Below are 27,990 nucleotides of genomic sequence, written 5' to 3'. Positions count from 1 at the left end.
AAACAATATGTTATAAAAATTAAGATGAAAACTAATAAAATTATTAAGTATAATTATATAAATAAAGTCTATTATAAGTTACAATAATACTTATGAATAAATTAAATATATATAATATATTACTTTATTATATATATATATATATGAAATTAATGATACAACTTATATATCATAATGTTTTATATTAAAGTTTGTATAAATAATAAGTAAACAATATGTTATAAAAACTAAAGTGATAATTAATAAAATTATTAAGTGTAACCATATAAATAAAATTTATTATAAGTTATAGTAATATTTATGTATAAATTATATATATATATAATATTTATACAATTATATATATTTATAACATTTTATATTATGAAGTATTACTGAGGTGTAATAATTATCATATATTAATATGTTAGATATTTATTATCATATATTATAATATTAACATGTAAGCTATATTATTCAAAATATATAACTTGTAATTTCATATTAATATATATATTTATAAATATATATAATTAAAATTAAATTACTATAATTATAATTTGTATATGTACATATAATAAACTAATATTTTAAATATATTATTAATTAAGTTTACAATCAATTCTTCCTAATATATATAAAAAATTAGTTTAGTTTTTTGAGTAGATTGGTTTAAAAATTTTCAAACCGAGAACCAACCAAAAAATTAATTAAATCATATATGTTGGACCAATTGATTGAATGAACCAATTATACTGAATCGTTTTATCCAAATTGTATTTGTTTTGGATGGATAATTGATCTGATTTAATTTTATTCATTTTTAATCAAAATTAATAATGATGTGATATGATGAAATATTTTAAGTGAGAATGATGTGACATGTTATTAGATATAATAATATAATCATGTAATATTTTTCACATTTCATATCAACGTCATTTCAATATTATGTAAATATAAAATGATATTTGATTAATAGTAATTAATTAATCATTAATCATAAAACCTTATTTGATCATTAGTCATAAATTTAAAAATTATTTGGGCATTATACCTTTTTTATATATTCCAGCACATCTATAACTTCTCTATAGTATTCTCTTTTTGTTTCAATTATCAATTTTTTGTTTAATTTCTTTTATCATATAAACTCAACTTTATTCAGTAATTTTTAAAATATTACATAAAATTAATTTTTTTTAAAAAATAAAATTTAATAATTTTAAAAAATAATGATAAAAAATTAAATTCGTTTGAAATAAAAGACGGGACACAAAGAATAACATAATTTAAACTTTAATTTTCGTTTTCTTCGGCTGACACGAAGAGAATTAAGAGCATAACGAAGGATTTGTTCCTAGGGAAATTTGGAGAATGAGAGACAGAAGGTTTGCGAGGGGGAGATAGAGAGGGCGTTGCTGCTTGCTGCTTGCTGCTTGCTGCGCCCTCCATTAGGCAGAGTTACTCAATCTAAGCGAACCCAACAAACATAATTTCCAATTAATCAAAAAATAATTAAAATTAATGATCAAATTAATAGCGACCACAAGCTAGTAGTCCACTGTGCTCCTAGAAGGTTTCAGGTCCAATTATGAACTGTTCTTTGGTATCCCGTCTGATTAGGTCCAGTCTGAGTCTGGGCCACACCTGACCCTGCCAAGACAAATTGCAATCCTTGCTACCAGCTGCCACAACAATAAATGGAACACATACATACTTCAGGGGCAAATTAATATGCTTGAATCCATCCACTGACAAGGACGAGGGAACTGCTCAGTTAATAACAAAGCGATTTGGTCCTAAAATCTAGAGTTGAGACTATTCTTGCATGCCAAAAACAACTGGTAATGCCAGACCACAATGTCCTCCACCGGAAATATCGAAGACCCATGACCATGTCCAAGCGATAGCAAGGTCTCAGCATTTTGCAGGTGCAATTCATGAAGAAATCTTAAGGACCTCTTTCCTACTTTTGCTTCGTGGCATATGGAACAGCATAACTACGTAAAAATTTCTCAAAACAATATGTTATATCATGATAGCAGTATGTATCAGGAAGACTAGATTTTCATCTGTTTTAGCTAATCATTAGACAACAGATGTCAAAGATATGGTTCATTTGAATGCCATAAAGATCCATTACAGACAAGATTTTACATGGGAAAGTATACTTCCCGCTACACAGTAACCACTGATGTAAATGTGATGTACTATAGAACCATCTCATTAGCTCAGAAAATGCATGAGACCCTCCTTTATTGCAAAGACATCTCCTTTACTTTGCACCTGTATGACATAAATCAATAAATGGTAGCACTTCTAGCACTTCTGTTAACAACTTCATTAATGCCTAAATGATTACAAACCTTCTAGGATGAATGGTCGGATTTGGTCAACTGAAGGTGGCTCAACCTGCTGATTTTGTTCAACTTGTTTCAGCGAAGGAGGGTGGTCAGTTTCTAAAGGCTCAAGCTTTGGCTGTGGTTCAATCTGCCCAATAGCCGGTGCCTCAAGCTGCTGGTATTTGGGTTTATTTTTCTCAAGGAGGAAGTAAGTGGTACAATACCAAAACAACAAAATTCTACTTTGAGCAACAATTGAATCTCTGATGTGACTTCCTCCAAAGGAGAGTCGCTCAAGTGCCTGTAATTATTTAAGAAAAGGAGAATCTTAGCATACACTAAAATTAACTTAAACAAAAGTCTCATGAAAATGGTTAACAAGAAAAAGAGAATCTCAGCATAGGCTGCATTTGACTAAAAGTAAAATCTCATGAGAATGCTTAAGCCCATTAATGTCATCTATGTTGGCCCTTCTGATGATTTCCTGTAACTGTCCATACAAAGTGATTTAGTCCTGGTACTAAATGGTAAGTGCACTGTTGAGAAAAGTATTTCAGCACATTAAATTTGAGTAAAGCATGTAGCTTCTTTGCATTCTCTGCAGATCAATCTGTTCTCACCAATCTATGAACTGGGAGGTCTGTTCTAATTAGAATGTTCAGCCATCCTTTAATACAAGTTGCTATAATTAACGAGCCTGACTTCTCATAATTACTTTGCTTTGAGAAACTGAACTATTGTACAAATTTGAGTTCCTTTATGTACACTGGAACAAGGACATTCCAATATGCTATAGTAATATATTAATAACCCAGAAGTTGATTTTCTCTCAGTCTTAAACAGAACATTCCAGTTGATAGTTCTCTGTCCTGTCAAAGCAGGATAGTCTTCTTCATTCAAAGTCAAACAGAGGAAATCATGATCTCTTCATACCTGTTCTCCAGTCTGAATGTCAAACGAATGCTGATGATCAAATTTAAGACCAGAAAATTCATTGATACAAAGCCCTTGAAAAGCCCTGAAAGCAGGTAAAGAAAGATGTGACTTATCATCAGGAAAGGACAAATAACACAGCTCCTGGTTTATCACCAAATAATGCACTACCAGAGCTTAGTATTAATCTACGTACCATCTTATTAGAGAAGCACGGGGAATCCAACGGAAGATAATCGGTGTATTATCTGCATTTACATAATATCCTCCAAAGACGATAAAGACTGTCATAAGAGAGGGTCCCAAGGCCATTGCCGCTTCTGTAGTTGGAACCATGGCCCCAACTGCCAGACCCATTGCAGATGCAGCAAAAGACTCCACAGTCACAATTCCACAGAACTTTCCAAATCTATAAAGTAAAAGTTCTAGGTCAGTGCATTTAATCACTATGAAAGAACTTACAAATCATCTTATGATTGATGCTTAATGTCCTGATTTTTTTCAAAATTTTCAATCTTGACAACTATAAACCACATTTTGTGTTTACAATATAGACATATTAGAGAAAAAGAGGCAGATAATCATATTTAAATTATAGTTTAAATAACTATGCCATTCTTTAGACAAGGCACACTTCGGAACCAACTGGAATTGCTTGCTTTTGTCACAGCTATGGTCTTCATAAGCATTATACTAAAATAACAACAGGAATGACTTCATAGCGAGCGTTTTTGAGAAACTCCAACAAGATCCTTTTCTTTGCTAGTATCAATGAAATAATTGCCATTACTCTACAAAAATTCATGCTTACTAATTCTCATATCTAAGAGCACGACCGCTATCTCCTAAAAAAGCCATGGACAAAAAGCTACAACTTAAGGGATTCTCTCCCATGGGAGATGTATCAAGGCATTCTTGAATTTTTCTTATGTATCATTGACAACAATGTCAATGATAATTGTTTCTTCTTTTTTTTCACTATCTTCTTCCACAAAGGTTACATGTGTGGTGATCAATCACTTCAATAAAAAATGATATTTGCAGATTTAGTGCAACAAATTTACCTCTATTGTAAAGAATATAAAGAGCTTGATTATAAGGGTAGATTATGAAAAAGACCTAGACAAGGTAGGATGAAGACGAGCCATGGGGTACAACACAGCACCAAACAATAGAGGAAATGCTGCTCCCACAGGTATCTCAGCTATCAATTTGGAAAGTAGATAGGGTCCCAGTGTGTAAGATCCCTTTGAACGCTCCCTGTCTACAATTGCACGTTCCTTGGGAAATACACCTACAGTCTTTGTGAGAGCAGCCATTGCTGTGTTTATTGCAGCAACCTGACACAGGGCACATGATTACAAAGAGTGTTAAGGAACTTTAAAACACCAACACTTATGCCACTTAAGAATCACATGTATAATATAAGAAATCTCACGATGTTTAAAAATCTAAAACTTATTGGTTCTCTTTCTAAATAGTTCACTGGGACAGGAAAAAAACATATATACCCATTGGTAAATCATTTGTGACAAGAAAAGAGGTATATTCAAAAGCAAGATCAAAGCCTTTCATTAAATTATTCAAAAAGGTAGTTAGTAAGCAGTAAGATATGTAAATGGTTTATACTTTCACAAGACAACCTTACTGAAGATGTCCTAACAAATACAAAGAACATGCCCAAATTCAGTACAATCAATTCTCATTCTTTCAACCAAGTAGCTCTATAGATAGAAAATTAGTTCAATGAGGTCCACATTCTCACCAAAAGCAAAAATCAGAACCTAAGGTAGGATAAAAGGAACTTCATATACTGCAAAAATGCATGGTCGCAGTTTTAACACATAAAATGAAAGAAAGCAAGAATTTCAAGGAAACAGAAGGTTTCATACCTGAAGCAATCCCATTCTATCTTGTATGGACGTCTGAGATCTTGCCATTCTCCAGAAAACTGACCCAAATATTAAAGCTGATGCAATTGACATTCTAGCTCGAACTTTATTTGTTGGTCCATCACGAGAAGCCTGGTCAACCATTTTGTCAATTGGATAAAGAAAGGAACAGAAGTTATGAGCATTCAATAAAAAACTTTTACAAGCCTGTGCATACACACACAGGCACAGGTACATGGACATAACACACAATACAAAAGAAAGAAAGAAGAAAGCAAAATAATTAGCAAGACTTTTTTAAAAAACCTCACAAGAGAGCCTAACATGTTATACAATTGACTTTATTGATTTTAGGCATTTTTCTCCTTGTGGCGCTAGTCCCCAGGAGTGGATGAAACATAGAAAGTTGGTTAAAGAAACATTAATTATGTCATTAAAATTCTCTGCCAGCCTGGGTAAAATAAAGCAGTTAAAAAAAATCAGAGAAATGGATTACCACAATATCTCAATCAACCAAAGAATGGACAGGAAGCATTATCCCTAAATCCTATCATGTCCTTAAAGATAGCAATAAAAGATTATATAGACATAAAAGGTATAGTAAAATTTGAAAAACGAACTTGCATCCATGCACGTTTTAGAAGCAACCAAAATTGTCTCCCCCAACCCCCTTTCCTCTTAGCAACAGCTTTCTTGCTGAACTTAATGCCATGCCTTAGACCAGTCTGTCTGGTAAGTGGAGAAGCATAAAGAACTGCTGATGACTGTGTTGCGAATGCCTCAACAAGAGCATCAATTCTTTTCTGAGAAGAGTGGACACTGTCAGCAGAACTGTAGTCAATAGATATAAGATCGGCCAAAAATTCAGCAGGATTTGCATGATCTGGACACTGGCACCTGTTGATTAACCAATATTCAAGCATAAGTCTCACTGGTAAATTTTGATTAATTATTTTAATCTAAATGCACAGTTTGAAACACGGTCCTTCTTTTATGGAAGAAAGCGAATGCAGAAGAAGGAAAAAAACAACTTTGCAGTTATCAAAGGTTTTGAAATATGATATCAAGGAAACAGGAGAGAGAGAGAGAGAGAGAGAGAGAGAGAGAGGAGAAGAAGAAGAAGAAGAAGGCTTCTAGATTGAAGGTAAATGATATTTGTCCATGAAACTGTAAATTGCTTATGAACTTGACAATGTATAGATCATCCACACTCATACAAACAGAAACAGAACCATGGCTAGTCAAAATATATAAAAAGCAATGCATCAGTATATAGGTTGCTATTATTCTTATTTACAAGGAATATTGGTTTGATGAGGCTACAGCAAATAGCACAATGTTGTCCCGCACTGCTAAGCTTTGATGCTGACAGATGTGTAAACATGCAGCTAGATTTCAAGCACTATACAAGAATGCTAGTGTTACATTATAATCAAACATAGCAGAATATTGATGCTAATCAATATACCAGAATATTGATGTTAATCAGGATGGCTAGAAGGTACACTTTATGGAGTTTCTTGGTCCTGAATCCAACTATGCACCCTTTTAAAGGTCAACTAACATATTTTTAAATGAATAAGGCACTACTTGTCCCAGGTTGCTTACAGAGAATAAAAATCAGTCAATCAGTATATAAATAATTTTGACAGAAAGTAAACATGAGAAATAACCATAGTACACAGGCAAACAATACATTGGCACAATTAAAAGAAGCAACGTTCGATTACAACCCAAATCTTGAGAAGTATTCCAGTGGTTCATCATGTGCGGGGCCAGTATAAACAAGTTCACCCTCTGTTAGCAACACAATGTCATCAAATTTACCATACACAGAACCTCTAGGCTGATGTATGGAGCAAATTACAGTATGACCATCTTGTACAAGTTGGCGGAGAGTTTCCATTACTTTCTCCGCTTGGAAAGCATCAAGTCCTGAATACACCACAAGAAATTGGAAAATCAAAGTCAGCTCTGGAAAAAATTTCTACGACCAGTGAATAATTCCAATGCAGATAAGGAAAAAATATACACTGCTTAACCCAATCAACAGTTAACAAAACCCTATCTGGATGGGCAGTTCTGGTCAACCCTAGGCAGGTGAAGCAGAATAATTACGCCTAGCAAGAGGAAACTTTGATTTCAAATGGTCTTATATATTTAACATTGATTTCCATCAAATAACTGGGGACTAATGAACTTAATATGTGATAGGTAAAGGCATCTACATGCCAAATATTTTCAGGTGCCAGCTAAAATCCTGTCATCATCAATTTTTGGTATCCACTACAGCTATTGTTGGTTCTGAAACAGTCCAATATGTAAATTACTAGTTTTTCAATGCATAACATAACATAGGAATACCGCATAACAACACTCATTGTGGGCACTGGTTTCTGCATAACTTATGCTCTTAACAATAATCTATCCAGTGGGCACTAGAAGGCTACAATTCAAATCTGCAGGCAACACTTATTGTGGAGGTTGTCTATATTTGTCACTTGCATCTGAACGCTGCCTCATGTCCCACAATATGGCTAATTAAGGATTATGCAGCCTTAATTTGTCAAAATGTACAACTGGAGAGTGTATAAGCACCAGCCAACCTTGTTCATTACATAGCTAATCTCCAATTACGCATGCATACAAATCAAATACTCAGCAAGTTATTCATTTCTACTGTGTTGAAAAATGTTATTTAGCTACTCCTAAGCTGTAGTTTTAATGTTCCTTCTGAAATCCATACCTGGCATATTTGATTGCTAATTTTTGACAAACAGGATCTGACAGTTCAAAAGCACTTCATTATTTTTTTAAAGATGATTAATTAATCTCATAGGCAAAACCTGAATACCTGCTCCAACCAACAAGACATTTTATTTGTATTGATGTTCTACAGGAAAGGTTATAACTGATTGCTATGGACATGATATGATATGTCAAATTGAATTTTGACTTGTTCATGCACATTCCTATAAATGGCAGATATTCCATGAAGAACTTCCAAATGATAACACTCTTAGCTCCATTTCATTCTTTGCACCCCATAAGCTCTATCAAGATTTCTTAGGAAAAATTGCTGACATATAATACCAGAGGACTGGAGTTCATCAACCATTAAGGAGGCAATTGGTTGACACTAAATATAGCATGACAGATATGTTTTTGTCAAGCATACTAAAACTACGTTCAAAGAGTGAGATCAAAATCTAAATAGGAAAAACTTTGAGTTATCAAGAGCTATCTTCTAAGAAGAATTACATTACATTTAATCATGCATACCAGTTGTTGGTTCATCAGCAAATATTACAGACGGGCTTGCAATCAGTTCACAAGCTAATGATAAACGTTTCTTTTCACCGCCACTGATCCCACGAACTTTGGCATCACCAACATTTGAATCAGCACAGCTGACCTTTTGAAGAAAGAATAAAAGGAACACGGAATGAAAAACTGAATCAGGATAATAATGTTTATGATAATTGACTATAAGTGGATCCAATCCCATTACAGTACAACTCTGTATTAACCCAAAAACAAAGGTCATATAATCAGTAATACACATTGTAGGAGTGTAGTTAGTAGATTCCAGTGAACCACCAAATTTACAAAACACTCAATTATTATGAAAAGCAAATAACAGCTAATTAACATTACAAAAGTAATTTGTTCCACAAGCCTCACAATGTCATACCTCCAACATAGAGAAATCAAGTTATCCTTACCAGGCCTAGTTTAAATAAGAGATTGTTCACATATTCATCTCTCTCTTCAACAGAAGATATCTCCGGAAGCTGAAGCTCTGCAGCCAGAGATAATGTTTCTCGCACTGTCAACTGCGAGAAGAAAAGATCCTCCTGTCTCACATAAGCAAATCTACAACAACCAACAAACACTCTTAGAAAAGCCAATCACACCCACATATAAACTACACTATAAGTAGTTTCAAATTTAATAATGACATTACTTGTAAGCTTTATTTGAACTAGGTTTGCCATTGACCTCCAAAAGACCTGACAACTGTAATCGCGGCGATGCTGAAATTTGACCTGCCAGAACATTTAACAGCGTGGTTTTTCCTGATCCTGATGGTCCCATTATGGCAAGTAATCTTCCAGGTTTTGCCTCTCCACTCACATTTTTAAGCAGAAACCGAACCTATCATAAAATAAATATCTTTTATCCCATTTAAAAGACGATAATAGTCGTATGGTTTTGATTTTCACTTTTAATTCAAAAAACTAAATATCGTTTTTTCCTTCTCGCAATTTATTGGCAACCAGACAGAAATGCAACAGTAAATGAAATAATTATAAAAAAACGAAATTTTTTATTTTCTTACTGATTTTGAGTGTTTATCGGAGAGGGAACAGGTGATGTTCCTCCATGTTATGGTAACCGGAAAAACTTTGCCAGCGGCCGAAGGAGCATCATCATCGGTATCAGAGAAGTCGTCGTTTTCTTCACCGGTTTCATTTTCAGGAGAGAAAGAAGGGCCGGGCCCGGAGAATGCGCGTAGCAAGATAGTGGCGGCCAAGGCGGCCAAAATCTGGCCCACTCCATTCCCGCCAATACTGGACAACACATGGGCTACCTTCTTGGCGCCAAACACCACCATTTTCTGAATGAGTTATAAAGTTATTTATATTTTCTTTCTTCTTCTCCTTGGTCTCGCTCTGCTGAAGCAAAGGAAGCAAGCAGGAGCTTAGCTATGAGCTACAGTTATTTTTTTTCCTGTTATCGCAATTCGTGTGCTTCTCTTCCACGTTTGGCCTTTTTCCCAAAGAATCATTGATGGAAGTCTCATGTCGTTTTATTTACTTTATAATGTCGTTCTAAGGGCTAATTTTTGTAATTGCACTTTTACCTTTCACTTTTTTACTGCATGGTTGCGGTGATCGGCAGTTGGGCGAAATCGCTGCGGGCTGAGGACACGTGTCCATTTGAGGATAAGGCAAAAGGAATATGTTACAATAGATTCCCAGGTCCAAACTCACTGTCAATTGGGTTTTACGTGACATTGGCCCTCTCTCTTTTTGGTTTTGGGTCAAGCTGAAGCCACAAGGCTCTTGGGCTCAACCCATCATTCAAGTATCCGGTCTTTGCAGGCCCACACCATTCAGCTGTTTCTATCCTCGAGTCTTTTTAATTACTAGGTATTCGAATTTTATTAAGATTCGAATAAAATTATAAAATATTATTTAAAATTAAACTCTAATAATATAACACCATCCACTAATTAATAGAATCCATTAAAAACCTAAAACTAATATAAAAAATTAATTTTATATTTATTAATTTTAAAAAATTAATTAAAAAAATAAATATTATATATATATATATATATACACATAAATATAATTGGATTCGAGTTTAGAGTATCGTGACATCCAAACTTGAGTCAAGTATTAAAAGTATTATCCAAATTCACTCTATGGCTGAATATAGATTACTTAAACTCTTTATTATTACATACCACGAAAACAATTCATTTATTGCTCTTTAAAAGGAAATGCGACTTTCATTAATTGATTCCAACGGCAAATTCAAGCCAAAGTGGAGTGGATCGTATATCGTCAAGACCATTCAATCTGAAGGAGGCACTTGACTGATGGACTTGGATGGAATCTTATTTGTACAGACCGAAGAAATATCATGCGTAAGAGCCCTTCCTTATTCATGTTGACAATTGTGAGATTTAGTTCTAATTTTCCTTTGGCTGAAACAGTTGTGTTCTCATATTAACAGCAATAAATGTCCTTTACTAGAGTCAGGAGTATTAATTTCTAGCCTGAAGAAAAGTCAAGTTGTAGATTCCGCTCTCAAGCTAAAGTCCAAGCTAAAGCAAATACCAGAAGTCCTCAAAGAATACCGATCTAAGCCTATAGCAGTTCAAGATCCAAGCCGCCTCGATCGTGTTACTACAATTTTAAACCTATTTTCTTGAAGGGCATGATAACATGGGACTCTACAAGTCCGTATGATAACTATTATGCAAGTGTATTAGTATATACATGATGACCCGACACATAGAGATATGATAGCATTATGACTATCATGATATTGAAGTACGGCATGTACATCTTGGAGGCATTTTTGTCATTTTATATATCATGTAGAATCCAATTTGTTACTAGGACTTGTGCATCACATATTCACATGTCATATAGCTTAAAGAGGGTGTACTTTCCTTCTTTTTCATTGCATCATATATAATTTTTAACTAAGATAATATGCATAACATTTCATTGTAAACATATTTACGATGCTATAAATAAGTTTATTTTTGCATTATTAAATTTGGTTGTCTTAATGATCGATAAATCATCCAAATCAGTCAACTCACCTGTATCTCTTTATAATGCATGCGTGACTGTACAAGACATACAATTATTTATAACTGCATGAATCCTTGAGTGAAAGAAAGATGCACTTTCTTAACCACTTATCCTAATGATAGTAAAAGTTAGGTTTATCTTAGGCAAAATAAAAAGTTTTAGTTCTACCTTTATTTCATACCTAAATCTCTTAATCAAGTATTTTGATAATAGTAAGACTTGCAGCCTTATTGTCTTCCACAAACGGAATTAATAGAGTGGCAAGTGATGACGGTCGTCACCCTTCAATTTTTAATTATCTTTATTATTATATGTATAAAACTTGATATATATATTATTTTTATAATAATTTTTTAATATTTGTTATATGAAATTTAAAATTCGTCTATAATTTAAATATTTGATTCTCAAAATTTTTACTATAAAAATTTGACAGTACCTTAAGTAACATTATTTTCGATTTGAAAATTTAAACTTGCAAGAGTTAGAAGTGATACGTACTGTGTCGCTTGCAACGATTGTTGTGTCAATATTGATTAAGGTTCAATAGTGAGAACCAAGGAAGAGTTGCCAATATTTAGGAATTATCTTGCTATTGGGCTAGGGATGAATTACTTATGTAAGAGTTTGGCAAAAAATAAATCTCCAAGCATGAAAATATATGAGAAATGAACAATAGATTGATATGATTTGATTGTCAAGATTTCAAAAGTCTTTGTTACCAAAGGGGATGAGGAGCCGATAACTAGAGTAAACTTTCAACAATGTTGAAATTAAGTTAAAGGGTGACTCGAGCTATCTTCTGGTCTCCTGGGTAGGTGGCTAAGACTGTAAGAGGACTAGCTTGTTTTTTAGAAAACCTCTTGGATTTATTTATACCCTTGAGTATACCAACAATGAAGATCTTTGCTTTTATGTTATGTTTATAAACATAGATAATAACTATCGAACTTGTACGGTGAATATTATGTCTTGTATATAATATTTACCTTTGTTTCATGGTTTCAATAAAAAATAACGAAGATCTATGCCCAATGCCAATGCCAATGGTGCAAAAACTTTGTTTTCCTCGACAATCATTTATGAGACTTGGGAGGCTAGACCAATGAAGAAACTGGGAGCACTTCAAGAAAACGTTGTCTCTTTTAAGTAACAAAATCTTGCGATGAAGAGGAATATATACCAAGTCAAAAGAGCCACCCCATGGCCTACAAACATGCCTCTTTAAAAGTCACATGATTTATTATCAAATAGTAGCTTGGCGAATTTGCGGTTGCAATTCAACTAGCCAACAACCCACATTAACTCGTACCGGCGAGAAGGACAATTACTAAGGAATATAAGGATGATCCATCCCCTCTCTATCATTTCTAGTCCCAAATCTAGCCTAACCTCCTTTATTAGTGACAAATATATACTTGGCCATCAAGACTTTTGACATTAGAAAAACTATAGGAATAATTTCAAATAAAAACGCTAATCCCAATTATCTACCTTCCAATGAGTGTGACATTAATCAGTTTTAGTCTTCGTAAACCAACCGTGAATTAATATTTATTTCCTTATTTAAATGAATACATTGAAACAATTAAAAAAATGTGTGTAACAGATTAGGAGGCCAATTCCATCACATCACGACACGTCTCTGCTTGAACACATGCTTGATGAATTTGGAAGGGTACGACTCTCTTTTTTGGTCAATTTTAAAATAATGAATGAAAGGAGAAAATCTCTATTTTCCAGTTTTGACCCTTTCTCCTGGAATTAGCAAATTTAAATTTAAATTTTTTTTTTTACATGTGATAACAACAGCATTCAATCCCTCGAGATGAAATATCTACCCACCTTTGCTCCTCAGCACGTGATTACCACTCCTCAGCTCCGGCCTGTGTGCAAGTGAATTACGGGGTGTTTCGTTTGACGGTAAGCGCGTTAGTCCAAGCGCGAGTAGAGCTCTTGAATATTCAGTTGGCCGAACTATTTTGAGTTTTGACACACGCAAAGCGAGAGTGGGTTAACTTAATCCTTAACTTTTGTTGGATCAAATTATGAAAAAGCAAATCAGATCGTATTTGTAGACAACAACGAAAATCCAAGAAATATTGAAACTTGAATATCCGCTCCACCAAAGCCAATCTAACCGAAAGAAAAATAAGAATAAAAAGCCCTAACCCTAGTTAACTCTTCAACTCCAGACATTTCATCACCGAAGAAACAGAGCATTTTGCACATACAAAAAAAAAAAAGAAAAGGAAAAATGCCTTAACCATTTGCATTGGCATTACACACAGAGGGAGAGAGAGAGAGTTCAGCAAAAACAAAAGAAAGCTTTACTGTGCTGATCTAGATTTTATCATCAATGTTGTTCTGCCTTCTGAAGCTGGAGATCCCCAAATACCGAGTTCCTCAAACATCTCCACATTCCAAATTCAACCCAAATGTCCTCCTCTGATCATCTATAACGCCACATGCTCAAAATTCAATCTTTGAATCAAAAATACGCCCAAAAAGAGCTACAATTATTGAGGAGTTTAAAACACTATTGTTATGGGAGCTGAAAAGAAATGGCTTTTCACTCTTTTTTCCACTACATTTCTCTCCATTCTCCTCCTCTTACTTTACTCAATCTCAGCTTTCAGCTCCCCTAGACCTTTCCCTTCCCTAGTCCAACATGGCCTTCATTATCCACCAGCTTTTGGGTACTATATATATGGTGGGAGAGGTGATAAAGATCGGATCTTTAGGCTACTGCTTGCTGTCTATCATCCCAGGAATCGGTATCTGTTGCAGCTTGGAGCTGATGCTTCTGATGAGGAAAGGTATAGGTTGGCTTTGGCTTTGAAATCTGTGCCTGCTGTTAGGAGCTTTGGAAATGTAGATGTTGTTGGGAAACCTGATCGGTTTTCTTATATGGGTTCCACGCATATTGCTGCCACGTTACATGCTGCTGCTGTTTTGATGAAGCTTGATCATGGCTGGGATTGGTTTATTGCTTTGAGCGCTTTGGATTATCCCTTGGTTACTCAAGACGGTAAGCGGTTTCGATTGTTGATTTTTTGTTTTTGGATTTATGTTGTTTTCTTTTGAATGGAGTTGCTAGGAGAATTGAGGTTTTGATTTGGAGAAAAGTTTTGACTTTGGATGTACAACTTCTTGATATAGTTGGAATTACTCGAAATTTGAAAGAATCAGCATTGGTTATATAGTGTGCGGTTGAATAAGAAATGGGACTATGAGATTTTGATTAAGGTGTTTTTTATGATCAATTGGATTGGTTAAAGGTTCTGTATAGGGGTCAGGTTGCTGTTTGCTGAATAATCAGTGTAGTCAGTATAAATAGTTTGCCTCAACAGAAACTTTTCTTTTAGTTGCTTTTTTGCTTAGATTCATTCTGCCAGATTTAGTGCAACATTTCCAATCTTAAATTCTTTCCATGCAGTATAAAACTCTGGATTGGATTTGTGAATGTTGTACATGATTCAAGGAAAATTCTTGATTTTGATCATGTTTCTGACTAGTTTCCTGTTCCAGTTATGGTATCACGGTTCTAAGAATTTTCTTGCTATTACTTCTTATCAAGATATTTTGCTTCATAATAGTATCAAGATATTAATTTACTTAAAATGTCGTTTTTAGTGCTCACTAAATAAAGATTTCTGCATGGAAGCATGGATTAGCTGTAACTAGCAATCTTTATTTTGGAGCAGTTTTAACAATCCAGAAATGAAACTTGCAATGATTTTGGTGATACATCAATCAATCCGATGAGAACTGTTGTTAGCATAGTTTATTTTAAAACATAATCTGGTCCTGAGAGTAGATTAGATTGGAAAACATCTAGCAAACACCCTGCATCAATGAAATGGAGATTCTCTTGAAGCTGGTATCTGTTGTAAACGAATGCACTTGTGCATAATCATATGTATATGGTAGTGGAGGTATCAGATTGACATACTGGATAGTGGAACATAATGGAGGATGACTGACATTTATTTTTTCGTAATGAGTGTACTTGGGCAGATTTGCATTGATGATTCAGGAGGTTTCAATCCTACAATTTCCTTTTTGGGTCCAGATCTGAGAGTTTTGCTCAAATGTTAGTTTAGTGAAGGGCAGCAACTTTTGGACTGAATTTCTGCCTGTTAGATTCGATAGAACTGTGGTTTACTTATTTATGGCTGGTCCAGCACTCTCAGTTTCACTTTCTAAGCCTGTTTGTGAGATGGCCAGACATAGTTGTTGGTACATCAGCTCCGTGATCATTGGTTGTTGTACATATGAAGCTAGATCCTTCAAGTTAATACACTTTGGCATTACACCCAGGGCCATTTTCCTCATACCATTACAACCAGAGGCCACAGAAAATTAAATCAGTTCCTTTTCTGGCTGGAAATGAGCGATGTCTTTTCTTCTACTGAAATCTTTCTAGCTATAGATGGTAGTATCTGTTTTGGTTAATGGCCTACTTAAGGGTTAAAAAGGCTAATATTATACTGTAGTAAACTCTATGATCTTGAAAATAAGATACTAAAAAAGGGCAGAATAATAATAATGATCTTACTGTGAGGTGATATGCATCTGAGGCTTTAGCAGCTGCCTGAAGTGTGACCAATTATGAAAATATTGGTTGGTCAGTAAGTATTACAAGGTTTAGGATGTTAGAGGGACAGAAAGAGGATTAGCATCCTTTGTTGCTTTGGGTGAGAAGAATTCCCGTGATGAAGATGCGTTATGTTGTGGAGTGAAGTGCTTTGAATTTCTGATGTTCTTTATTTATTTTATTGTGGATGTTGTAGAGTCTGGCAAAGTAACACTTTTGCAGCTAGGCAACTCAGGTCTATGAATATAATGGTTGCTGGGTAATAAATAAAATGAAGCGTAACATTTTTATGGTACCACTTTTGACTTAAAGATTAAGTTTTTCAAATACTCAATAATCATGTTGGATCCATTTTTTGATTATTGATTTAAACTTCTGCAATAATTTTTATTTTCTACTTCATTGTTGATAGGATATATAAAAAAATCTGAGTTAATTTCTGCTGAAGAGAAGCCTTGGACACAATAAAATTGAAATCCTAAAATTAGTTCCCAATGCTACTAGGCGAGAAAGCCTATCCTCCCAATTGTTTGTTTCTCTCAACCTCAATACTTTGAATATTTCTAAAGGAGGGAAGGTACCAACCAACCTATGGTTCATAGGTGCCAAACTTGGATGTTACATTGGACAAAATCGCAGATTCCAGTATTACTTTTCTTCTATAATAGCCCTGAATTCACCTGTGCTTTTTCTTTGCATTTCTTCTTTGAGATTGCGATGACAGGAATTCCTCATGCTGGCCTATGCCTCTTTTCCCTCATTATGTTACTTTGTAATTTTTTACTATTCTTCTGCTGTCAGACCACACTGTGTTGTTCTTAATTGTACTAACCTTTTTGTTTGTTTTATTTCATATCTCAGATTTGTCCCATGTGTTCTCTTCTGTTAGGAGGGACCTCAATTTCATTGATCATACTAGTGACCTTGGGTGGAAAGAGTAGGCAAACCCTTTTCATGAAATCTATAGATGCTTCTACTGCACAGTTGCTATTAAATCTAAATCATATTGGTTCATTTTTTATGCAGAGGTCAACGGATCCAGCCTATTGTAGTTGACCCAGGGCTTTACCTAGCTAGGAGAACCCAAATTTTTCAGGCTACAGAGAAACGACAAATGCCTGATGCTTTCAAAGTATTCACAGGCAAAGTCAATCCATACCATTGCAGTCCATTACTGTTCACGAAATAAAAATTTATTTGACTTTTTTTTTTCGATGGAGATGCTACAATCACTTACGGTTTGGATTTGAATTGCAGGTTCCCAATGGGTTGTCTTAAGTAGATCCTTTCTCGAATTTTGCCTTTTTGGGTGGGATAATCTACCCCGGACCCTTCTGATGTATTTCAACAATGTCATGTTAGCTGAAGAAAGCTATTTTCATTCTGTCATTTGCAATTCACCGGAGTTCAAGAATACTACTGTTAACAGTGATTTAAGATATATGATCTGGGACAGTCCTCCAAAGATGGAACCCCACTTTCTCAACATTACTGATTATGATCAAATGGCCCAAAGTGGAGCAGCTTTTGCGAGACAGTTTCAAAAAGATGATCCTGTGTTGGACATGGTTGATGAAATGATCCTCAATCGTGGGCGAAACCGTGCTGCCCCTGGGGCATGGTGCACTGGCCGAAAGAGCTGGTGGGTGGATCCTTGCTCCCAATGGGGTGATGTAAATGTCTTGAAGCCTGGACCTCAGGCAAAGAAGTTTGAGGAAACTATAACAAACCTTCTTGATGACTGGAATTCACAGTCTAATCAGTGCACATGAAGAGGTGTGAACTGTGAACTAAAAGGTGAATATTTCAGGGACTCAGTGCATTATCCTTGCATCTGAATCTCATGAAAGGTTCAAAAGAACACCATCAGATGCGATACATTCTTTGGTCTGTACGCCTATTTTTTGGGGGTTCCTCTTATCACACAGGCTATGATTTTTTTTATATGAGATGCCAGAATTAAGGGGAGAACAAGTGAATTCACTTGAGGTTTTGCTCTGTGTTGTTGGCTTCAGGGTTAGTATTTAATGGTCAAGCCACCCAGAAGTGTTCGTTGAGTAAGAAGACCTCCCTCTTGCGTTGCCATTTGCACGCTCTTATATGTTCTACCCACCTTTCATTTGGCACATTGATGTTGGAAGACAAATTCATTCATTAAAATATCCTGTTGTATTGTCACTCTCTCTCTCTCAATCTACCTATCTACCCCCGCAACAGGAATATTTTGTGGCAAGAAAGTGTAAACTAGGAAAACTAGCTGGGAAAAGTCTGTTGTTTTGCTCAGCTATGCTCATCCCTTCACCATTTCCAAGCATCATGAATCCCGAGAGAACTTGATTTCTTTTCTGGTAGGCTCATTAAAGAAGTCGCTGGCGATGGTTATTATATAGTCCCACGAACTTTTGAATTGTTCATCTGATATTTTAACCAACATCTGTAAATAAAGTAGCTGTAGGAAATGGAGAGATAAAGAAATCAACAAGTGACAACTTATTCTAGTCAGAGTGACTGGGGGAGCGGTATATTTTGTTGAATGACATGGATACTGATCAGATTCTGAAGAGTATTAAGGGTCTTTTTTTCTTCTTTTCCACAGTATTTTGATTAATATGGTTAATCATATACTCGCGTACGTAGAATTCTGTATTTGAGGGCGTAATATTTGAATTCAATTGGCAACAGCAGCAACGCTGCAATCTATCTCATCTCACCGCTTCTTTGTCGTTACTGGCCACACCTCTTCCCGCCAAAATTAAATACCCTCAAAAATGGAAAATTCCAATTTTGGATTTTTCATCTTGCAGTCATAATCATAGTATTACAAAGAATCAAAATGGGTCTCTCTCGATTTCTGAATTTATTTTCAAAATCCCACACAAAACCCAAATTTCTAACTCCTTGCACAAGATCATCAGTTGCCACTTACTCACAGAAATCCATCAAACATCAAAATTTCAATCTCAACTCGCTTCCAGACCACAAAGACTTATTTGGGTATCCATCAAATCTTCATCTTATCATCTACAGATCGATCCACGAGGATTTAACGCCAAAAAAATTGCCTTTTGAGCCCTATGAAAAGAACCCTGCCGAACCCAAACTCCAAGAAGACGCAGCCAAAATCTGCAAACTCCTCTCAAGCCGCTCTGATATTCACGTCGATAAATTGCTCGAAAACGCTTCGATTGAAGTGTCCCCTTCACTTGTTGTAGAGGTTTTGAAGAGGCTAAGCAATGCGGGTGTCATTGCAATGTCATTTTTTACATGGGCAGAGAAGCAAAAAGGGTTTAAATATAATACAGAAAGCTACAATGCTTTGATTGAAGCTTTGGGTAAGATTAAGCAATTCAAATTGATATGGAATTTAGTGAATGACATGAAGAGTAAAAAATTGTTAAGCAAAGATACTTTTGCATTGATTTCGCGGCGGTACGCAAGGGCCCGAAAGGTTGAAGAGGCTATAGAGGGCTTTGAGAGGATGGAGGAGTTTGGGTTCAAGCTTGAAACATCGGATTTTAATAGATTGATTGATACTTTGAGTAAGTCTAGACATGTTGAGCAAGCGAACAAAGTGTTTGATAAAATGAAAAAGAGAAGGTTTGTTCCTGATATCAAGTCTTATACAATTTTGTTGGAAGGATGGGGAAAAGAACACAACTTATTGAGGTTAGACGAGGTTTACCGAGAGATGAAAGATGAGGGTTTCGAGCCAGATGTTGTGACATATGGTATTTTGATCAATGCGTATTGTAGGGCAAAGAAGTATAATAGGGCGGTTGAGTTGTTTCATGAGATGGAGGCAAAGAATTGTAAGCCTAGTCCTCATGTTTTTTGTACTTTGATTAATGGGTTGGGTTCCGAGAAGAGGTTAAGTGAAGCTCTTGAGTTTTTTGAACGTTCCAAGAGTTGTGGTTTTGCACCTGAGGCACCTACTTATAATTCTCTTGTAGGAGCTTATTGTTGGTCAATGCAAATAGATGATGCATTTCGGGTGATTGGTGAGATGAGAAGAAATTTGGCCGGTCCAAATTCAAGAACATATGATATAATTCTCCATCACCTGATAAAGGCTCAAAGGCTGAAAGAGGCTTATTTGGTTTTCCAGAAAATGACCAGTGAGCCGGGCTGTGAGCCAACCGTGAGTACTTACGAAATTATAGTGAGGATGTTTTGCAATGAGGATCAAGTGGATATGGCAATGCAGGTTTGGGCTCAGATGAAGGCCAAGGGAGTGCTTCCAGGAATGCATATGTTCTCTGATTTGATTAACAGCTTGTGTCACAATAGTAAGTTGGATGATGCTTGCAAGTATTTTCAGGAAATGTTGGATGCAGGCATTCGACCTCCAGCCAAGATGTTTAGTAATCTGAAACAGGCTCTACTTGATGAGGGGAAGAAGGATATGGCTTTAAATTTGGCTCGGAAGATTGATAAGCTGAGGAAAATGCCATTAGTTGGTGGAGGCCAGTAGTGGGAGATACTTTGGGCTGTATGATGGTGCCCTTCAGGTTCATACGAGATCCCACTACTGTCATCATCTTTTCCTAGTAAATGGATCTGAGCCCCATATTTGGTACCTGATAGACGTGATATGAATCAAATGTGGGAATTTGTGGCAATATCTTTTATCCTCACCTTGGCTATTTACAAGTTGAAGATTTTGCAGTTTCAAAACTGTAGATTTGGAGTCAGTTGGATAACGGACAGTTGTAACTGAGAAGACATGATCTTTTTAAGGATGAAAAATATTGCTATTGTTTAACCTTATTCATCATTGAACTAATTACTCTGGAATCTAATATCACTTAAGTATTTAGTGTGAAAGATTAGAAGCATGTATATTTCCCTCTTTATTTGGCTTTGTGAATGACAGATGAATCCAATATCTTACCTCCTCTCAGCTGGTTCTGAGTGGACAAAGGGGAGAAAGGGGGTTGTGTTGCCTTCAGCTCATCATTCTCTTTCTAAATCAAGCGAGGTGCTTTCTCATCCTTTCAATTATCTTCTTTGTCGTTTGAACAACAAAAATTGCCAAATTCTGTAGGTTGTCAGTAGTCATCACCTTGTCTTCAATGGGCAGAGTCAGGATTTTGGTTAGCTATGCATATTGGGTGTTAGTGCCCTATACAGATATGACAGCTTTCTGCAATTAATTAAGTTGTTAAACCTTGTTTGCTTGTCAATTAACTGGTTCATTTGTGGTGAGATGTGAGATGTAAGCAGCAGCAAGACTGGAGTTCCATTGTATGGCATGTTTCTAGGAAGGGCTATATCTGAGCAGATTGGCTGGCCAATCAACGATCTTTATTTTGGATTAACTACCTTTTGATCTCCTTCATCGATGGTTTATTTGATCCAAGAAGATGTATTTAGGGTTTGCCAAGCCTCGTCTATTTGGCTTGTAGTGCGTTTGCCCACCCGTAATTCTCTTGTATACTTTCTGGATCAAATTAGAATGAGAATAAGTATGTTGGCATTGATGTTATTAGCTTCAGAAGTAACTTCATTGTTTCTTTCTTTTACTTGGATTTTCAGTTCCTAGAAAACTTGACGTTTTAGAGCCTACGCTTATAGATATATAATGCTCTTCCTTCTGCAAATCAGAGAGGACCATGCTTATCTATATAGTTGAAGGGCAATCCTGAATTGTTAGAGGTCAAACTCCTGGACTTCCTAGTCCACTTCTTTGCTCATTGTGCGGTTTTCAAGACTAACCAATTCCGCCACTTGAGTATCATTTTTGGAGTAAACAAACTCTAGGTTAAGCACTCAAACTTTTCCATAGTAGTTGCGTATCACTCTTAAAGTAAATAAATTCTTATTAAGTTTTCGAGTTTATGTACTTGATTCAATAATTAATGCATATACCTCTACAAATGTCCCTCACAAATAATTCTCAGGCTATTATCGTCACTCCGACAAACCATTCCTTAACAAACTTTTCCCGCCAAATGCCACCCAAGCCAGGCTGCAAAAATCGACCTTAATTACATACAGTTACAAAACCCTCCCTTCACCATAATAAGCAAGAGCCAAAAACCTTGGAAACACCCCCACATAGTTGGAAGCTCCACCATGGCAGTCCAACTTCTCCTTTCTCTCATATTCTTCTTTCTACCCTCTCTCTCCTTGTCTGCCTCCTCCAATATCATCTCCAACGCCGCCCAAGTCCTCTCCGATATCGGCATGGTATCCATGTCTCTCACCCTCCAGTACGGTCCCCAAACTCTGATCCCACAAACTCAAAACCTCACCATTTTCTCTCCATCTGATACTGTCTTCGCTAAGTCCGGTCAACCCTCTCTTTCTCTTCTCCGTTTCCACTTCTCTCCTCAATCTCTTCCTCTCTCATTCCTCAATGCCCTCCCCTTTGGTTCCAAACTCACCACTTTGTCGTCTAGCCACTCCCTGGTCGTAACCTCTTCACCGTCTGATGATCAGCTTTCATTAAATGGAGTCAAGATTGGCAAGACACCCGCGTACGATGATGGGACTTTGGTAGTCTATAAACTTGACAAGTTTTTTGATCCAAGCTTCAAGGTTTCCAAGCATGGATGTGTGGTTGCGGATACGTTTCGTAATTTTAATTCATTTGATAAAGCCAGCGAAGCTTTAAGGTCAAAAGGGTACTTTGCCATGGCATCTTTTCTCGACTCCCAGTTGGAGAGCCCAAAAGCCAATGCGAAGCTCACAATCTTTGCTCCTTCTGATGAAATGATAAAGCCATTTATGAGCAATTGGAGCATGTATCCATCAATTCTTTTAAGGCTCATCGTGCCTTGTAATATTCCAGGGAGAGATCTGGTTAATTGGGATGAGGGGGTAGTGCTAGAGACTTATTTGGAGGGGTTCAACATCACTGTTGCAAAATCTGGTGCCCATGTAACGATCAACGGGGCAAAGGTTATGGTCCGGGACCTGTTTCAAAGTGATTGGCTCGTTGTTCATGGCCTCAGTGACAGCGGGGGACTTGGTAGAGTGACTGCAAGAAGCGGCGCGGCCGAGAACTCCAAGTTGGGCAAGATTTTATTGGCCACTTGTTGCCTGTTTCTCTCAAAGTTTTTGCTGAGCCATAATTACCCAAGTCTTGTGATTTGGCCATCTAACCTTTTTTGGGTTCTGAGTAGGTTCAGGCTTTTAGATGGCTAGGATTATGGACTCTGCCTGTTTTTCTTTTCATAGTCCAAGCGCCCTGTGACGAGAATATTTGAAAACAATCAGGAAATAGACTCTTTGTCTACAAATCTTTTGGATGCAAATATTGTTGAGGAAAATATGATTTGGGCTTTTAGTATAGACTTTGACAGAGTTCTTCGGCTTCGTAATAATACATTTCACAATCTGCTACTTAATTGAGAATGATGGCAAGGATGAGTAATTGTCTTCTAACTCCTATTGTTTTGTGAAAAGCTGCGCAACTAGCAACATTTTGCGTTATGATTACAGATTTGAGTAATCAGAAGAGACTCGGATTAGACTTTGATGATGCTGGCATGAGCTTTGCGGGAAACCTTTTTGGGTTTTAGAGAAGAGAGTAAATTAAAAATAAAAAAGGAAGGACAGGTGTTTCAGAATTTTGATGTCCTGGCTCGCGAGCCTAACTTGGACATATTTGGACTAATATTTGGGCTAGGACCTCTAAAAAGAGCTGGGCTCAAGCGTTGGACAATATACTCTCGGTGCTTCGCAATATCCATAACATATATGAAAAGAAGACCCAAAGCTACTTCTAGATTTGACCACGACATCATAAAGGGGTGGAGATATGGAAAATGGGAGTTCATGATAGGTGAAAATGAACTTACAATTGAAATGGTCTAAAAGGACAACAATCATGTTGAGCCCCCTGAACGAATGGGGATTCGAAGAGATTGAACTCAAGGTTCCCAGATATTTCTAATCATGCCACTCCCTCTTTTATTTTTGTTATAATTTTAAAGAAAGCCTCTCTCTCTGTCTTTTTATTCCTTTCGTTTCTGCACAATTAGATAGAGTTAATTATAAAATTAGAATAATTATATTTTATATTAGATATAGAAAAAGAAGGAAAGCAATTGCTTATGCTTAAGTTTAACCCCAGATGAAAAGATGGGGCATAGCAGTATATATCAGATCACAGACATTATCCAAATAGATCTGAGCCATTACTTCTGCAGATGCTGCATGATCCAGGGTGCAGTAATATTTCGTTTGCGGGTCTTAATTCGCGTGTCGTTGCACAACAGATAAATGTAACATATGCACAAAAAACGTTACTTCATTGGAGTTTTTCTTTGAGTTGAAGCAGTATTGTTGTTTTAAGAATACAAAGAAAAAAAAAAAGAGGTGAATGGGACTCATCCAAATCTAAACTGATTTTATCATGAATTATATTATGAAATTATTTTAAAAAAGAGATAAGAATAAAAAATTGAAACTATTTTTTTGATGAATGATAAAAATAAAATAATTAATTGAATAAAGTTAATAATGACTTACTAAATTATTGGGGGATCCCAAAATTATTTTCACAAAGTGGATTAATACTAAATAATTATCAAGGCATAAGATAAAAAAGCAGTGATTAAAATTGAAGATAATTTACCAAATTCATCATTAAAATTAAGAACATTTTAATATGGTAATTAATATTCATTTTATTTTGACTTTCAAAAAAATATTCGTTTTATTTTAATAATTTTATTATATAAATTATGTAGCTTTTTTTTTTATTTGGCTACCCATATAAATTATGTAACTTATGAATAATGACTTTCAATATATTAAATGTTCTTAATTTAAATTTAATTTAACCATTAGAATCATGGTAATTTACAAAATATGGTTATATTAATATTAACATATATTAAGGTATAAAAAATAAAATGTTTTTAAAAATTAAAAATTATTTAAATAAAAAAATTTGCTTAATAAGACATGGAAAAATATTTTTAAAATATCAATATTTTAAAATAATTATTTTTAATTTATTATTATCATTATTTATAATTTTTATAAATTTAAAATTACTCTCTTTTGCTATTATTATTTTTATTTATGATATTATGTAATTTTAAATTATTTTTTGTTAAAAATACACCCACGTAAAGCGGGGGACCACTCTAGTAACTTATAAAAGGAGAACTCCTGCTTAGTTTCCTCCTATTGCAGTTCCTGACTTAACTGTTCTTCACGATGTACATGTCTAATTATTAAGTATACGTTGATCATAAACATCGTGGGCGGACCTCACACCTTGGTGGTGCCAGGTCGTCAAGGCTTGCCAGTCGTGGCATGCTTAATCAACCACTAATTAATCAACTATTGTATATCATTCAAAAACGACGTAATATTTATATTTTCTTATATTTAATGCTGCGGTCATACATTTCAACTTGAAAAATCTATGTGATTTTTTTATAAGGGTATTTTTAACAATAACTTTTATAGATAAAATGTTTTTAAAAATAATTTTTTTAAAATTTTAATTATTTTTAATTAAATTAGATAAAATTATCATTAATAAAATTACACGATATTACGTATCATATACAAAAATATATTATACATCATGGTTAGATTGTTACATGTCATGTATAAAAATATGTGACACGCTATAGTTAAATTGTTACATGTCATGTACAAAAATATATTACATGCCATGTACAAAAATATATTACACATCATGGTTAGGTTATTACACACCATGCACAAAAACATATAACACATCATAATTAGGTTGTTATATTTCATGTACAAAAATATGTGACAAGCCATGATTAGGTTGTTACATGTCATATTGAAAAAAAAAAATTATTATTACAGGTCATATTGAAAAAATATTATTATTATACGCCATATTTAAAAATATTTTATTACACTTTAATACCTAAAATGTTGTTACTTATGAACCAAACGTTCAAATTTTCTCAACTCTCTTCATTTCTTTTTGTTTTTAGACAATTTGGCACTGATTAAAGTGTTTCTAACATGTTTTTATAAATCAAAACACAATTTTTCTTCTCTAAAACACCTATTTTGACTAAAAAAAAATTTCCTTTAAAAACCTAAATTTATAAATTTCAAAATTTTGAATTTATTGGTATTTAGGTCCCGAATTGATCTAATTAAAAGATATCTCAAACATCTATGATCATTTCTACAATTTTAGTTTTATCCAAAATAACTAAAAATCAAATTCTTTAAATAGTCATTCACCCAAATACATCAAAACCATCGCTTGGTATCTTAAAAGCGCAGGAAAGAGAAATCTAAAAACGCGAGAGAGAGAAATTGAGAGTATAGCAGACGAATGACAAAGAGAGAAATCGATAAAATTAGAAAGAGTGGAATAGTGAGAGAGAAATCGAAAATACAAATGGAGAAGAATTTTGATGAATGATTTAATTTATTTGAAATAATTTTAAGGACATTTTTATTAAGTCATGATTAAATATAATTAAAAATAATTAAATTTATTTTGATAATTATTTTTAAAATACCTTTATCAAAAAAGGTTATTCTTCTTCCAAAAAAAAATATTTTTTATAATTTCCTCTTTTTTGTAACAATATAGTAAAGAAAAAATCATTTTCTTATGAATTATGATTGTGAAACTTGCACTTGATATTGGGCAACCTTGATGAATCCGCTTATGTTCAAATCATGGAATTTATTATATATAATATTGAGAGAGAGAGTTGACAGTTGCATTCACAAAACCTTGGGGTTTGTTGAGTCAACAGATGAACACATTAAGTTACTCCCGGTCCTGGACTGTTATTCATCATTTAAAGCAAATCAACATCATATAAGTGCAGTTTTCTTGTGTAATTAACTAAACTTGACACTTTGATTAAGCCTTGAAATCGAGAACCGCTATTTATTCTATTATTATTATTACTATTTGCACATTTACTTGTGAGCATAGTATAAAATCGATTGAAGCACAGTGTGACATGAACAAAGACGTTTACCAAAGCCTCAACTAACTCCGCCTACCTGGCGTTGTCTTCTTCTCTATCATATAATTATTTAAATAATCTTTTCAAATTTGCGTGGCTCCCTTTTTTCAAATTTTAATCTTACAAGCACTATAATTTCCCTTCAACTCTGTCCCAAGTTTTTGACTTTGGATAGTCAAGTGCACATCTCTCCAAGAAATCCAATATTTTATATATATAATAAATAAGGATCGAAGGATCCACTTAAATCGTGTAAAATTGATTAAATTTTACACCATTTCATATATGTTTATATGATTTACTTTATATATCTCGACATGCAAATCGAATTTGAAATTAATTGAAATATTTAATTAATTATTTGATAATAATAAAATTTTAATCCTTATATGTATAATGAGAAGAGATATATTCCAATCAATGTAATACATATTAAATTGATTCGAAACTTTATATACTTGACAATAACAAATAAATTATTAAATTAAATGATTGGTTTATTAAAATATAAATTGTTCCGAAATTTATAAAATAGTGTAACAATTAGTGATTCCAATACGCTAGTGTAACTTAACATCCCTCCTTTGTAAATTTATATACATATACATTTTTTAAGTATGTATATTTATATATATATATATATATATATTCTCGTTTTAATCTATCATGCTATGTAAAAATAACAATCACATCTTTCACACTTAAAGAATCATCAGCAACCATCAATGGTGTAGCTATGACATCACATTTCTCAACAGTGAATTAATCAAAATGATTGTCCTATATTCCTCTTCTTTAATTATCTCTTCTATACTTGACAACCGAGTGAAAAATCTATCGAATTCGTTTAAGCATATCTTTAAACTTTTTCCTTCCTTTATCTTCAAACCTATACAATTCCTCCTTCAAAAACAGCTTAGCTCTGATGGATTTTGGCATATAAATTCCTTCTAATTCATT

The 27,990-nt window shown here is 34.5% G+C and overlaps 4 protein-coding genes across 5 annotated transcripts; 3 read left to right on the top strand and 1 right to left on the bottom strand.

Annotated features, from left to right (window-relative positions):
- Positions 1 to 1,987: 1,987 nt before the first annotated feature.
- Positions 1,988 to 9,907, bottom strand: ABCG7 (ABC-2 type transporter family protein). Of its 2 annotated transcripts, XM_021437631.1 has the most exons (12): positions 9,492 to 9,907; positions 9,117 to 9,307; positions 8,875 to 9,025; positions 8,432 to 8,564; positions 6,883 to 7,084; positions 5,770 to 6,046; positions 5,150 to 5,281; positions 4,377 to 4,597; positions 3,454 to 3,666; positions 3,258 to 3,342; positions 2,349 to 2,625; positions 1,988 to 2,268 (listed from the first exon to the last, which is right to left on the bottom strand). In XM_021437631.1, exons 1-12 carry the CDS (start codon positions 9,765 to 9,767, stop codon positions 2,258 to 2,260), a joined length of 2,169 nt encoding a protein of 722 aa, XP_021293306.1. In that variant the 5' UTR covers positions 9,768 to 9,907; the 3' UTR covers positions 1,988 to 2,257. The 2 variants fall into 2 exon arrangements, with proteins under 2 accessions (XP_021293306.1, XP_089640871.1); XM_089784745.1 differs by having other exon boundaries at positions 1,988 to 2,625.
- Positions 9,908 to 13,539: 3,632 nt separating this feature from the next.
- On the top strand, positions 13,540 to 18,265 carry LOC110422987 (Core-2/I-branching beta-1,6-N-acetylglucosaminyltransferase family protein). Its single transcript, XM_021437061.2, has 4 exons — positions 13,540 to 14,518; positions 16,949 to 17,024; positions 17,114 to 17,229; positions 17,345 to 18,265. Exons 1-4 carry the CDS (start codon positions 14,035 to 14,037, stop codon positions 17,857 to 17,859), a joined length of 1,191 nt encoding a protein of 396 aa, XP_021292736.1. The 5' UTR covers positions 13,540 to 14,034; the 3' UTR covers positions 17,860 to 18,265.
- Positions 18,266 to 18,409: 144 nt separating this feature from the next.
- LOC110422986 (Tetratricopeptide repeat (TPR)-like superfamily protein) lies at positions 18,410 to 21,554 on the top strand. The gene has a single exon (XM_021437059.2). It carries the CDS (start codon positions 18,921 to 18,923, stop codon positions 20,556 to 20,558), a length of 1,638 nt encoding a protein of 545 aa, XP_021292734.1. The 5' UTR covers positions 18,410 to 18,920; the 3' UTR covers positions 20,559 to 21,554.
- A 564-nt stretch (positions 21,555 to 22,118) lies between these two features.
- Positions 22,119 to 23,454, top strand: LOC110423520 (putative fasciclin-like arabinogalactan protein 20). The gene has a single exon (XM_021437738.1). It carries the CDS (start codon positions 22,163 to 22,165, stop codon positions 23,234 to 23,236), a length of 1,074 nt encoding a protein of 357 aa, XP_021293413.1. The 5' UTR covers positions 22,119 to 22,162; the 3' UTR covers positions 23,237 to 23,454.
- Positions 23,455 to 27,990: the final 4,536 nt, after the last annotated feature.

The sequence above is a fragment of the Theobroma umbraticum genome, unplaced genomic scaffold (genome assembly GCF_002168275.2).
Source record: "Theobroma umbraticum cultivar Fairchild unplaced genomic scaffold, ASM216827v3 scaffold_20.0, whole genome shotgun sequence".
Lineage (NCBI taxonomy): Eukaryota > Viridiplantae > Streptophyta > Magnoliopsida > Malvales > Malvaceae > Theobroma > Theobroma umbraticum.
The sequence above is the reverse complement of the archived record's forward strand: the minus strand, read 5'-3'. Positions and strand labels throughout refer to the sequence as shown.